Source organism: Aquarana catesbeiana, linkage group LG09, assembly GCF_042186555.1.
Source record: "Aquarana catesbeiana isolate 2022-GZ linkage group LG09, ASM4218655v1, whole genome shotgun sequence".
NCBI lineage: Eukaryota > Metazoa > Chordata > Amphibia > Anura > Ranidae > Aquarana > Aquarana catesbeiana.
In genome coordinates this window covers 37,551,508-37,567,137 of record NC_133332.1, presented here as the reverse complement: position 1 = coordinate 37,567,137, position 15,630 = coordinate 37,551,508, and the positions used below count along the sequence as shown (strand labels likewise).

The 15,630-nt window shown below is 44.7% G+C and overlaps 1 protein-coding gene across 3 annotated transcripts in view; it reads left to right on the top strand.

Annotated features, from left to right (window-relative positions):
* The window catches only part of LOC141107520 (class I histocompatibility antigen, F10 alpha chain-like), a 215,687-nt gene that overhangs the window by 53,058 nt on the left and 146,999 nt on the right, over positions 1-15,630 (top strand). The window contains exon 1 of one of the 3 annotated variants that reach the window (XM_073598308.1): positions 13,042-13,198. The exons of the other annotated variants lie outside the window; for them this stretch is intronic. Within the exon in view, the coding sequence (XP_073454409.1) occupies positions 13,144-13,198 (55 nt within the window). The 5' untranslated portion in view covers positions 13,042-13,143. Of the gene's footprint in view, positions 1-13,041; positions 13,199-15,630 lie in introns of those variants that run through there. 3 annotated transcript variants of the gene reach the window in all.

The window sequence follows — 15,630 nt, the reverse complement described above, 5'->3', positions numbered from 1 at the left end:
TGGGGCAGAGGTTCTGTCAGCTCTGCAGGGGCAGGTTCAGAGGTGGTTGACGCCACGCCAACTTAAGGCAGGAATGGTGGTTTGCGACAATGGCACCAACCTCCTCTCTGCCCTCTGACAGAGACAAATGACCCATGTGCCCTGTTTGGCTCACGTCCTTAACTTGGTGGTGCAGCGGTTCTTGGGCAGGTACCCGGGCTTACAGGATGTCCTGAGGCAGGCCAGGAAAGTCTGTGTGCATTTCCGCCGGTCATATAATGCCAGTGCTCGGCTGACGGACCTCCAAAAGGAGTTTAACCTGCCCAAGAACCGCCTAATCTGTGACATGCCCACCAGGTGGAACTCAACGTTGGCCATGCTGCAGCGGCTGCACACGCAGCAGAGGGCCATCAATGAGTACCTGTGCGACTATGGCACCAAGACAGGGTCAGGGGAGCTTGGTTTTTTTTCCCCACGCCAGTGGGCCATGATCAGGGATGCATGCACTGTCCTGTCACCATTTGAGGAGGCCACGAGGATGGTGAGCAGTGACAGTGCATGCATCAGTGACACTGTCCCCCTTGTCTACCTGTTGGAGCACACGCTGCGTGGAATAATGGACAGGGCACTTGAGGCAGAACAGAGGCAGGAAGAGGAGGACTTCCTTAGCTCTCAAGGCCCCCTTTATCCAGACAGTGTTCCTGCGTGCCCGCTGATCACACAGGAAGAGGACGAGGAGGAGGAGGAGGAGGAAGATTGTGTCAGTATGGAGGTGGAGCCTGGCACTCAGCATCAGCAGCAGTCTTTAAGGGATCAGTCCCAAGAAACACATGGACTTGTACGTGGCTGGGAGGAGGTGGCTGCGGACCATGTCGTCCTTAGTGACCCAGAGGACTCCGGACCGAATGCCTCAGCAAACCTACGCTGCATGGCCTCCCTGATCCTGCAAAGCCTGAGTAAGGATCCTCGTATTCGTGGTATCAAGGAGAAGGACCAATATTGGCTGGCAACCCTCCTTGATCCACGTTACAAGGGTAAGGTTGCGGACCTTATCTTGCCATCGCAGAGGGAGCAGAGGATGAAACATCTTCGGGAGGCCTTGCAGAAAGGTCTGTGCAACGCGTTCCCAGAGACTGGGAGGTTACAAACTCCTGTTTCTGGACAACGTGTTGCTGAGGCTTCGGTCAGTCAAAGAAGGAGCGGTGGAGAAGGTGGCCGTCTGACCGATGCGTTCAGACAATTTTTTGGTCCGCAGCCCCAAGGTATGATCGGTTCCAGCAACCATCGCCAGCGTCTGTTTTACATGGTGCAGGAATACCTAGGGGCAAGATCAGACTTGGACACCTTTCCCACCGAAAATCCTCTGGGTTACTGGGTCTTGAGGATGGATCACTGGCCAGAGCTTGCACAGAATGCAATTGAGCTACTGGCCTGTCCTGCATCCAGCGTTCTTTCGGAACGCACATTCAGTACTGCTGGAGGCGTGGTAACCGATCACAGGGTGCGTCTGTCCACTGACTCGGTCGATCGACTGACCTTCATAAAAATGAATCAGTCTTGGATCACCACCAGCTACCAAGCACCTGATGCTGATGTAACCGAATAATTTTTTTTGAAATCTCAGATCCCTTCAAAGACTGCCTATGCTGATGCTGAGTGACTATCCCTGAGTAATTATCCTCTTCCTCCTCAATCACCACGCTGATAGCTTGTAAGAACATTTTTGGTTCTGGGCGCCAGTACCAGTGCCTAAGGCACAATTTTTCAGCTCCTGTTTAACAGGGGCGTGTAATTACAATTTTTGATGCAACACTTTGCAGCACGGCTCGTTCCTGCGTTCCAACTAGAGTGTCTGTGAGGGGTTGCAGTGTTGTGGCACCAGCACCAGTGCCTAAGGCCCATTTTTTCTGCCCCTGTTTAACAGGGGCGTGTAATTACAATTTTTGATGCAATACTTTGCAGCAGGGCTCGTTCCTGCGTTCCAACTAGAGTGTCTGTGAGGGGTTGCAGTGTTGTGGCACCAGCACCAGTGCCTAAGGCCTAATTTTTCAGCTCCTGTTCAACAGGGGCATGTAATTACAATTCTTGATCTAATATTTCACAGCAGGGCCCTGTGAGGGCTTACAGTGTTGTGGCCACAGCAACACCTAAGGCCCAAATTTCTGCTGAGTATATAGGGCAGGACCCTACTTTCAAACATCTAACTTACAAACGACTACTACTTGCAAACGGAAGGAGACAACAGGAAGTGAGATGAAATCTACCCCTAGGAAGGGAAATTCTCTCCTGTAAGAGTTAATATGGGAAAAACATTTCTCCTTTCCACTGATGCTTTCCAATCCTTGTTCCACAAAAAAAACCCAAATTTTCAAAAAACATTTTTCATTGGGACAAAAAGTGAGGTGAAATCTTCTGAAGAGGAGGAAAGACAGCAAAACAAATGTCACAGGGGTGATAACCCTTCCCTATGTTTTCCAAAAAGCTTAAAAAAGATTTTTTGGCTGGAGCTAAACATGTTAAAAATGTACCCGTTCAAAATTACAAAGAGATTCTACTTAACAACAAACCTACAGTCCCTGTCTTGTTTGCACCGCCTGTATACTGCTGTTAAGAGTATATAGGGCCTGGTGGCCCCACACCTTTCCTTATTTTAATTTGGGTGCGGGGTTCCCTTTAATATCCATACAAGACCCAAAGGGCCTGGTAATGGACTGGGGGGTACCCATGCCGTTTGTCTCACTGATTTTCATCCATATTGCCAGGACCCGACATTACATTAAACCCGCAAGCAGTTTTAAATGAGATTTTTCCTTTAAAAATGACATTTGGTGCAGGGACTGTTCTAAACACGGGAAACACGCGTCACTTTACAGGCATACTATAGACACCCCTCAGGTACGATATTTAAAGGAATATTTCACTTTTTTTTTTTCACTTTAAGCATTATTAAAATCACTGCTCCCGAAAAAACGTCCGTTTTTAAAAGTTTTTTTGCATTGATACATGTCCCCTGGGGTAGGACCCGGGTCCCCAAACCCTTTTTAGGACAATACCATGCAAATTAGCCTTTAAAATGAGCACTTTTGATTTTGAACGTTCGAGTCCCATAGACGTCAATGGGGTTCTAACGTTCGTGCGAACTTTCGGTCCGTTCGCAGGTTCTGGTGCGAACCGAACCGGGGGGTGTTCGGCTCATCCCTAGTGACCAGTGATCAGTGAGTATCAGCCACCTATCAGTGGCCATAAGTGCAGCATATTCGTGCCTCCTCATCAGTACCACCTAATCAGTGCCCGAAAGTGCCACCTCATCAGTGCCCACCGGTTCAGCCTATCAGTGCCCATCAGTGCCGCCTCATCAGCGCACATCAGTGAAGGAGAAAAATTACTTAATTAAAGAAACTAAGTAAAAAATAAATTCAATTTTTTGGTCTTTTTTTGTTATTTAGTAAAAAATAAAAAATCCAGCAGTGAATAAATACCACCAAAAGAAAGCTCTATTTGTATGAAGAAAATGATAAAAATTTCATCTGGGTACAGTGTTCGATGACCGCAATTGTCATTCAAAGTGTGACAGCGCTGAAAGCTGAAAAAGGGCCTGGGCAGGAAGGGGGTGTAAGTGCCCAGTAGGCAAGTGGTTAAATATGGCCTGTGCTGGACTGCTATGCCAATACCCCCCCCTTCAGTATAATAACCACACCACAACAGATTGGAGTTAATTGGTCATAGCAGCCTTTTATTAACCAAAACATAAATAACAAATGAATAACTGATCAATAACATATTAACATGAACACACATAAACATAAAGAATGGAGCCACAAGATCCTAATAGGTACCAAAACAAAGGACAGTACCTGCATGTCACTTCTAAGGCCTCCAGCCGCAAAACCACCGACTCTGAGACAACTCACAGATATACATCCCACCAACAGAGAGCCGTACCTCAGATGGGTCCCATATGGGCACACCGTACCTTTTTTGCCCATATGAACCTAAAAGGACTTTACACTCTGCCAGTCGCCATACCAGGCTTCTCACAACAACCAAGTTACCCAACACGGAAAACCAACAAAATACAGGGCGGGAGGACAGGAAGTTGTTCCCTGCTGGCAGACCTCCAACTGAAGACCACCCACCCGGCTAACAAACCACATCCCCCAAAACTCCACCCATCCCTGACCTTCCCCAAATCAGATAAACTTTACTTGCTTATTTTGCACAGCCAAACTTTCATCACTCCTCCTATTCCCAAGCCCGTTTAACCCCTGTCATGCTGTCTATTGCTTTTTTTGCCTTACTCTGGGCCTCTCTTTCTTTGCAAACATTCTGCAAGTCTGCTGCAAGTTCTGGTTCAGTTGTGTTGTGTAATATTCATCCCACCACAGGGGGTCACTGTGACTTACAGAGCTCTTGCTGTAGACTCACCACTGCAACTTTGCTAGAGACTTGCCATGCAAATTTGCTACAAATTTAAAAAGTGTCAACTAGAACTTGTGCTTCAAGTGCTCTGCAAGTGTACAACTTGCCAGTGAATGTGCAGCAAGTTATCAAGACTTACAATTCAACACTGCCACACATTTGTGTCCAGTTATCCTTGCTATCTGGGATATAGGAAGCAAAGGAGGGGTGACAAGTTCCATGGGGACAATTGAGAGCCCCAGCTGGAGATTTTACTTCACTTTCACCTGAAGCGAGACACAGGGGTTGATTTATTAAAGGTAAATGGTCTGTGCACTGCAAATACAGGTCCTCTAGATATGAGGGGAACATGCAAAGAAAATAAAAAATTGCATTTTTGCTTGCACATGATTGGATGATAGAAATCAGCAGAGCTTCCCCTCAGATCTAGAGCACCTTCACTTGCAGTGCACTTCTAGTGCACAATATATTTGCCTTTAGTAAATCAACCTCACAGAGAGCAATTCTAATCTAAATCTCACTTCCTTTCCATATCCAGTACTTTAACCAATTTCAGACCGCCCACCATCGTTATACGTCTTTACTTTGAAGAGGAATATCATTGTTATGGCAGCAGCTAGCTACCATAACCCCGGTATCCTCTTCTTCAGCGGGTGGTCAGCTTCAAGATAAAAGTGGTCTCTGCGGCGGATTTGCCACAAGATCACTTTTATCGGCGGCGGGAGAGGGCCACCCTCCCGTCGCGCTCCGGTGCCAACCGTCGGTAGCGGCGGAGGCGATCAGATCCTCTCTCTAGCCTGACATGGAGACGTGTGAGGGCGAAGATAACCCCCACCCATCTCCATATCATTGCAGGGCGGAAGCGACATCAAAACATAATTTCCGCCCATAGCTCTTAAAGGGCTATTTTTTACAAATTACGAATTTAGTGTAAATATGAGATCTGAATTCTTTTTGACCCCACATCTCATATTTAAGAGGTCCTGTCATGCTTTTTTTCTATTACAAGGGATGTTTACATTCCTTGTAATAGGAATAAAAGTGACACCACTTTTTTTTTAAGAACAGTGTAAAAATTAAAAAATAAAAGGTAAAATAAATAAGAATTTTTTTTTTTTTAAATGCGCCCCGTCCCGCCGAGCTTGCATGCAGAACCAAACGCATGCGTGAGTAGTGCCTGCATATGAAACATATGCATTTCAAACCACACATGTGAGGTATCGCCATGATCGGTAGTGCGAGAGCAATAATTCTAGCCCTAGACCTCCTCTGTAACACAAAACATACAACCTGTAGAATTTTTTAAACGTTGCCTATGGAGATTTTTAAGGGTAAAAGTTTGTCGCCATTCCACAAGTGGGTGCAATTTTGAAGCGTGACACGTTGGGTATCAATTTACTCAGCGTAACATTATCTTTCACAATATAAAAAAAAAATTGGCTAACTTTACTGCTGTCTTATTTTATTAATTAAAAAAAGTGTATTTTGTCCAAAAAAAGTGCGCTTGTAAGACCGCTGCGCAAATACGGTGTGACAGAAAGTATTGCAACGACTGCCATTTTATTCTCTAGATTGTTCGGGAAAAAAATTATATTTTAAATATTTATATATGTAGCAATAACTCTCGGTGGAGCTGCTGGTTTAAAACTGGCTGTTACCGTCACCTTCGTTACCTCTATTTCACCAGAATCAGGTCTAGGGTCCCGTTGAGTTTAATACCAGACAATGTAGGCACCTGACACTTGAGTATCTTTTCCAATGCTTTAATAAACGTAACTGTAGGAAGTTGCAGGAAAGAGGTAGAAGAAGAGTTGCAGGGAAGTTCAAATACCTTTTCTTAGTGGATTATTTGGAATTGAAATCTTGTAGGTGAATGTACTTTCCTCTTAGAGTTGAATCTTTGCCCACCTGGATAGGTTTCTATCACTATTCTAGCAGCCAGTAAGCAGCATGAACAAAAGTCTCTGCCACAGACTTGAATAGAACAAAACCCATACGATCCTCTGCCACAGGATGTAATGGTTTATGATGGATAGCAAACACAGCACTAGAACCTTTAAGCCAACCCAGCAGTACTATGCGGTAGGATAACTTTAGGATACGTCCTCCAACTGAGTCACCAGGCCCCTCTCCAGACAAGCACTCTGCATGATCCTTCCATGATGGGTCCTCCCCTGGGATCTTCTCAGTTGCCCAGCTTCTTCCCGTAGGACAGACAGCCCAGGACCATTCCCTTGCCGCTGTAGTAGGCCTCAGACAGGCTTCTGGGCCCACCCACACGCTGCAGCAACGTGGACCTCCCGATCGGAGGACCACGTGGTAGTACTCCTAACACATACCTGTCGGCCAGGAGGACCAACAGGTGGAACAAAAGACCCTAAAACATGGCGTCTGTCCCATAAATACCCTCTCCCAGAATGCAACTCGGAGGACCACCTCCACTTAGTTATCTCCGGGACAGAGGAGCACTCATACACTTCAACGTGTTGCCTTTCCAACACCGACCCATAGTGACAACGACACCCACAGGCACAGTGTGAAACTACATGCAACTCAGTCAAGTTGGAACAGAGGCAAATCTGACTATGTATGAACCAATAACCCACTAAATTTACCTACAAGCAGTAGATTGAAAATCTACCAGCGCTACATACTCCCCCCACTACAATAGACGTTGTCCTCAACGTCTGTCGAAATAACTCCCAAGCCTGAGAGTAGGTATTTGAACTTTTTTTTCTTTTTTTTTTAAGAAAAACTTGGATGAAGAAGGAAAGACAGTATGGAAATATGACAGTTTTAACATTTACAGAACAACATATTCACATCCGCAAAAAGAAATCACATTTAGAACTGTTACAAGTCCCACTATCTATCTAGCTGAAAAGCCTAACAGCTTGATAGGAGATCCAATTGTTCCTGAAAAAAAACAGTTAGACACACACTAAATATGTACAGTATCATCACTAACAGTTTAGGAGCAAAGTCTCATTCCAAAAGAAGAATGACACTCTCTTCCCATATATTTTCCTTTCAATGAAAACAAACTATCCCTATCTTTGAGTACATCACATCCTTTCAATAAAGAAAATCCAGCTAGCAAAGAGTCTTTGGATTTAAAAACGCTGGGATGAACATCATCTCTTGACCACGGAGATCTCTAAACACTGACACTTTCTAACTATACACCCCAAAGTTCTTTTTCATAATCACCAATAAAACCGAGGATCTGACAATGTCAGTTTCTTTCCTAGCTTATCCACGGTAGTGATAAAGTACACAACATCATCTTTTCCAGGTCTGCAAATGACCACTTTGTCAGCATAGATGTGCCGACCGTAGTTCCAATGTAGGAAACATCCACTGAAGCGTTCATCCATGGCAACAGAATACCCAACTCTTTTTTTTTTAAATGCGCCCCGTCCCGCCGAGCTTGCATGCAGAACCAAACGCATGCGTGAGTAGTGCCTGCATATGAAACATATGCATTTCAAACCACACATGTGAGGTATCGCCATGATCGGTAGTGCGAGAGCAATAATTCTAGCCCTAGACCTCCTCTGTAACACAAAACATACAACCTGTAGAATTTTTTAAACGTTGCCTATGGAGATTTTTAAGGGTAAAAGTTTGTCGCCATTCCACAAGCGGGTGCAATTTTGAAGCGTGACACGTTGGGTATCAATTTACTCAGCGTAACATTATCTTTCACAATATAAAAAAAAAATTGGCTAACTTTACTGCTGTCTTATTTTATTAATTAAAAAAAGTGTATTTTGTCCAAAAAAAGTGCGCTTGTAAGACCGCTGCGCAAATACGGTGTGACAGAAAGTATTGCAACGACTGCCATTTTATTCTCTAGATTGTTCGGGAAAAAAATTATATTTTAAATATTTATATATGTAGCAATAACTCTCGGTGGAGCTGCTGGTTTAAAACTGGCTGTTACCGTCACCTTCGTTACCTCTATTTCACCAGAATCAGGTCTAGGGTCCCGTTGAGTTTAATACCAGACAATGTAGGCACCTGACACTTGAGTATCTTTTCCAATGCTTTAATAAACGTAACTGTAGGAAGTTGCAGGAAAGAGGTAGAAGAAGAGTTGCAGGGAAGTTCAAATACCTTTTCTTAGTGGATTATTTGGAATTGAAATCTTGTAGGTGAATGTACTTTCCTCTTAGAGTTGAATCTTTGCCCACCTGGATAGGTTTCTATCACTATTCTAGCAGCCAGTAAGCAGCATGAACAAAAGTCTCTGCCACAGACTTGAATAGAACAAAACCCATACGATCCTCTGCCACAGGATGTAATGGTTTATGATGGATAGCAAACACAGCACTAGAACCTTTAAGCCAACCCAGCAGTACTATGCGGTAGGATAACTTTAGGATACGTCCTCCAACTGAGTCACCAGGCCCCTCTCCAGACAAGCACTCTGCATGATCCTTCCATGATGGGTCCTCCCCTGGGATCTTCTCAGTTGTCCAGCTTCTTCCCGTAGGACAGACAGCCCAGGACCATTCCCTTGCCGCTGTAGTAGGCCCCAGACAGGCTTCTGGGCCCACCCACACGCTGCAGCAACGTGGGCCTCCCGATCGGAGGACCACGTGGTAGTACTCCTAACACATACCTGTCGGCCAGGAGGACCAACAGGTGGAACAAAAGACCCTAAAACATGGCGTCTGTCCCATAAATACCCTCTCCCAGAATGCAACTCGGAGGACCACCTCCACTTAGTTATCTCCGGGACAGAGGAGCACTCATACACTTCAACGTGTTGCCTTTCCAACACCGACCCATAGTGACAACGACACCCACAGGCACAGTGTGAAACTACATGCAACTCAGTCAAGTTGGAACAGAGGCAAATCTGACTATGTATGAACCAATAACCCACTAAATTTACCTACAAGCAGTAGATTGAAAATCTACCAGCGCTACATACTCCCCCCACTACAATAGACGTTGTCCTCAACGTCTGTCGAAATAACTCCCAAGCCTGAGAGTAGGTATTTGAACTTTTTTTTCTTTTTTTTTTAAGAAAAACTTGGATGAAGAAGGAAAGACAGTATGGAAATATGACAGTTTTAACATTTACAGAACAACATATTCACATCCGCAAAAAGAAATCACATTTAGAACTGTTACAAGTCCCACTATCTATCTAGCTGAAAAGCCTAACAGCTTGATAGGAGATCCAATTGTTCCTGAAAAAAAACAGTTAGACACACACTAAATATGTACAGTATCATCACTAACAGTTTAGGAGCAAAGTCTCATTCCAAAAGAAGAATGACACTCTCTTCCCATATATTTTCCTTTCAATGAAAACAAACTATCCCTATCTTTGAGTACATCACATCCTTTCAATAAAGAAAATCCAGCTAGCAAAGAGTCTTTGGATTTAAAAACGCTGGGATGAACATCATCTCTTGACCACGGAGATCTCTAAACACTGACACTTTCTAACTATACACCCCAAAGTTCTTTTTCATAATCACCAATAAAACCGAGGATCTGACAATGTCAGTTTCTTTCCTAGCTTATCCACGGTAGTGATAAAGTACACAACATCATCTTTTCCAGGTCTGCAAATGACCACTTTGTCAGCATAGATGTGCCGACCGTAGTTCCAATGTAGGAAACATCCACTGAAGCGTTCATCCATGGCAACAGAATACCCAACTCTCCGGAAAGGTTTTGGCACAGACAAATAGTCCCAAACAGCTTCACTGTACCACAGTTCCTGGTTGGCCTCAATTTCCTGCATAGTTTCCTGAGCAACATAGGGAAATTCCAGACCATATTCTGTGGCAACTCGCTTGGTGAGCATTCTCTGCAAATGGGCAAGTTTAGGTAAAAGGTCTATTTTTCCCCAGACCCGGAGGCACACAAGAGTTTGGTGATTTACTCACCATAGACCCGACAGGTGTCGGAAGCAAACTATCAACTTTAGACAATGTCTCTTTGGTAGTACTGTGCGGCTCCACACAAGGTGATGTCTTCCCAGAATCCATGACTGTCCACTCTGAGAAAGTCAAGGCAGAAGCAACATTTTCACCCTGGGCCCACAATAGTTCCTGTGACATTGTTTCAAACAGATCATCATCACCGGAGAGATCCGACATGGAATCTATCTCCGAGTCTCTCAACTCTTCTGCCGGCAAATATTTACAGAGTCCCAGATACGTTCCCCTTTGATCTCTCACCCGTTCCTGACGTGAACTTCTCCGGATCCATGTATTTCTCCGTCTCCGGTTCGGGCAGTCTCTGGGGTAGGCCTCGGCCGCGGGAAGCCTTCACATATCCCACCTTCCTCTGGACAGGCGCAATGGGGATAGGTGTAGTAGACGTGGAAATAAAGGTGATGTCCGCTGATGAAGTAGTGACAGCGGTATCTCCCTAAGGAACACTCTTGGTGGTAACAGGTGAAATCACGGCCTGTTGTTCTCCAACAGCAATGGTAACAGCTTCCACTGTGGCAATACCTATAGCCCAGTCCACACAATAAGCACGGGGTGACATGGTAGGTTGCTCCACTATGAACAAATATTCTCCGCATTGCAAACAACGAACAAATGGTCGGAGATGTATGGCCAGTCCTTCACACTTGTGGCAAAGCATGCCCAGCCCTTTAATATCTCCAACTGTGTAGAGAACAAACCTCCCCTGCGGTTTCAGACGAATGCCGGTATCTGTCAGCAGGGTTCCGGTCAGCATAGCACCCACAGCGGTACTCGTAGTGAACATAACATCCTAGATCCCATAGTTGACGGTACCAATGGAAAAGAAGACATGGCTGCACTCTGATCCTCTCAGCACGATCACGAGGCCTCTCTTCTCCTCTGGCGCCAAACACACACACGCGTCCCACGTGGTAACAAGTAGGTTAATCTCCTCCCACTTGTTCTTCTGAGCACGTAGCTCCCGGGCTTTTACTTTACTTCTCACCCACACACAGCCTATGCAGTCAGAATTAAAGTGCTGCAATTTAACCCCTTCTTCTCCTGAGAAAATGACAAAGTCCAGAAACTTCTTTTAACATAAACTCCCGATGAAATACTTCTCAGGGTTGAGAGAGGTTGACGGCTAACAATCCCGGACGACGCCCCCACATGTAGCAATAGCTCTCGGTGGAGCTGCTGGTTTAAACCGGGCTGTTACCGTCACCTTCGTTACCTCTATTTCACCAGAACCGGGTCTAGGGTCCCGTTGAGTTTAATACCAGACAATGTAGGCACCGGACACTTGAGTATCCTTTCCAATGCTTTAATAAATGTAACTGTAGGAAGTAGCAGGAAAGAGGTAGAAGAAGAGTTGCAGGGAAGTTCAAATACCTTTTCTTAGTGGATTATTAGGAATTGAAATCTTGTAGGTGAATGTACTTTCCTCTTAGAGTTGAATCTTTGCCCGCCTGGATAGGTTTCTCTCACTAACCTATCAGCCAGTAAGCAGCACGAACAAAAGTCTCTGCCACAGACTTGAATAGAACAAAACCCGTACGATCCTCTGCAACAGGATGTAATGGCTTACGATGGATAGCAAACACAGCACTAGAACCTTTAAGCTGACCCGGCAGTACTATGCGGTAGGATAACTTTAGGATACATCCTCCAACTGAGTCACCAGGCCCCTCTCCGGACCAGCACTCTGCATGATCCTTCCATGACGGGTCCTCCCCTGGGATCTTCTCAGTTGTCCAGCTTCTTCCCGTAGGACAGAAAGCCCAGGACCATTCCCCTGCCACTGTAGTAGGCCCCAGACAAGCTTCTGGGCCCACCCACACGCTGCAGCAACGTGGGCCTCCCGATCGGAGGACCACGCGGTAGTACTCCTAACACATACCTGTCGGCCAGGAGGGCCAGCAGGTGGAACGAAAGACGAACCCTAAAACATGGCGTCTGTCCCATAAATACCCTCTCCCAGAATGCAACTCGGAGGACCACCTCCACTTAGTTATCTCTGGGACAGAGGAGCACTCATACACTTCAACGTGTTGCCTTTCCAACACCGACCCATAGTGACAACGACACCCACAGGCACAGTGTGAAACTACATGCAACTCAGTCAAGTTGGAACAGAGGCAAATCTGACTATGTATGAACCAATAACCCACTAAATTTACCTATAAGCAGTAGATTGAAAATCTACCAGCGCTATATATATATATATATATATATATATATATATATATATATATATAAAATATGTGGGGGTTCTAAGTAATTTTCTAGCAAAAAAAATGTTTTTAACTTGTAAATACCAAATCTCAGAAAGAGGCTCGGTCCTTAAGTGGTTAAAAATAGAAGTGTGTGGAGTTGGGTTTCAGGCGTCTGTATATGTTATGATAATGGAAAAAAAATCATCTTTTCTATTCTGAACTGCGAATGACAAAATGGCTGCTAGAAACAAGGCTTCAGTTCCTGTGCCAACCAATCATATCTCGCCGCTCAGTGATCATGGCTCAGGATCTGGAATTCCCCCACCCTGAGCTCCTCTGTCATCTTGTTTGTTGAAAGCATTTTACTTTCACTTTCTCCCATTTTATTTCTCAACTAGCCAACCTTTTCACAGTGCCTCTGCCTAGCTACTGGTGATCATCTGTGTATGGATTTTTCTATTGGATGGGAGATAATTATCACCCAATCAGCAGTGTCCTGTGTACAGTGTCTCCGCCTCCTCCTACACGGAGTATAAGTAGAAGTTGGTGAGGTGAGAGGACAGTTCGGGTTCCGTACAAAGAAGAAAATGGGGCTCTTTGTGGTCGCACTTCTCTGTCTGGCTGTCATCGGAGTCCATTCCGGTGAGTACAGTGCTGGTATATGGGGGGCTGTGGAGGGTCTGTGTTATGTCGTGTATGAGTTATAATCTATCTATCTATCTATCTATCTATCTATCTATCTATCTATCTATCTATCTATCTATCTATCTATCTATCTATCTATCTATCTATCTATCTATCTATCTATCAGTACTGCACACACTACTATACAAACACTATACAAATAATAGGTGACAAATGCAGAGCTTCCAGCGGTCCTTCATATGGGCCTACAGCTGGCCATAGACGGGCGGCTTCTTTTTATTCAGCCAGCGGTCTGGACAAAATAAGAGACAACTGACAGATTCCTCCATCCATACAGAACATCGTATTCTGACAGCGAGACTCCTCACTGACAGGACACCAATCAACAAACGTTCTTCAACTTGTTTGTTTGACAAAAGTCGATCAAACAATCACATTCTGTTGAACTGGGACGTCCACACACTGATCAAAATGTGAGCGATCGCTGATAAACCAGACAAATTTCCATTTGTCTCTGGCCAGCTTTATCTCCTCGGTCCTCCTTTCCTCCTCAATGTGTCCTCTATGTGGTCTGATGTACAACCTCTAATAAAATGTACGATTTACCAATCAAATATGTAATAGTGCACTAAACATTCCATACAACCTTTAAATGTCCACATTTTTAAAAAATAGTATAAAAATGGAAAGTAGTGATTAACAGTAGGACTTGTTGGTTTAACCCAGTGCTCTCCAACCTGCAGACATTTGCTAAATTTTATCCGGCCCTGGGGGCACTATTTCTGCTAATGTTATGAGGCACTATTCCTTCCACTGACACCAACAACGGGGCACTATTCATCCTAATGATATGAGGCCTCCCACTGACACCAACAACGAGGAACTATTCCTCCCACTGACACCAACAATGGGGTACTATTCTTCCCCCCAATACCAATGATGGGGCATTACTCTTCCTCCTACACTGAGGCCATGTTTATTCTCATTGGTGTTGGGCCTGGGACATTTTTTACCCTCACTGGCCACAATCCGGCCCCTAAAGTCTGAAGGACAGTAAACTGGCTCTTTGAAATGGTTGGAGACGCTTGATTTAACCAATCATTTTATGTTTGAGTATTAATACTTTGTGGCCCATGTAAATGGGTGGATGACTGGAGTGTGCTCTATATGCAGTTTTTGTGAAGTCTCCATTCACACCTGTGTGACAATGCACTACTAGAGGAATCCCATTATGGGGTATAGGTCTTGCTCGTATTTATGTAATGGGCTTCTATGCAACTTGAATAAAGGAGCAGTCGCTTTGTTTGGGGTGACATTTGTGGCCCCATAGACTATGGACACAGATGAAAATACAGACACAGGTGAGTCCAGTCTAAAGCTGTCCTTCCTCATCACAGAGAGTTAGGAGGCAGAACACAAATATGAGTTTATGGTGATTCTACCTATTAGGACTTCTTAGATCAGATTGTTTATATAAAAAAAAGTCTCTGATCATTCTATGTATGATCGTCTCTAGTCCAGTTTAGGTATTTGTTCATCTTGAATTAAATTAATTCTTTCATATGAATATAACTGAGGGAACCATTTTGTTGATCGTGTAAAAACAGTTTCGATTTTACTCAGACTGAGATGTGGTTGAATTTATCAGTAAGAAGTTTGGGGGTTATTGGGGATTGAGATTTTCATTTAGTTTTGGGTAGGGAGGGATTAGAACGTTTTGAGGTATTTATTTCTTTCTATGACCCCATTGGGGTGATTTCACCTCACTGTCTGTACTGCAGACACTGGGACGGGGATGGGTGTCACCATACAGGAAGACCAGGGATTTTTTTCAGTGGGAACGCAGTGCTAAATGTATGTAATTGCAATGGGTTCTGGAGAGTCTATTGATGCTGGCTACTGGGGGGTCTATTGTTGCTGGGGGGTCTGTTTTAGCTGGTGGGGGATATATTATTGCATGGGGTCTTATGTTGCTGGGGGGATCAATTGTTCCTGGTAGGAATCTACTGTTGAGGGGGGAGTCTACTGATGCAGGCTGCTGGGAGATCTATTGTTGTTGTGTACTGTTGATGGGGGTCTATTGTTGCTGACGGGGGGTTATTGTTGCTGGGGGTGTGTTATGTTGTTGGGCGGGTTGTTGCTGGGAGGGATCTACTGTGGAGGGAGGAGTCTACTTATGCAGGCTGCTGGGGATCTATTGTTGCTGTGGGGCTATATTGTTGCTGAGGCTTCAGTGTTGGGGGAATCTATAGTGTGTGGAGGGATTTGTTGCTGATGGGGGATTATTGTTGTGGGGTGGGGGGTCTATTGTTTCTGACTTTAGGAGATCTATTTTACTGCATTTCTTGTTATCATTAACACGTTCCTACAGATTACAATGATACTTGATTCTGTATACTCTAAAGCAGGGATATGCAATTAGTGGACCT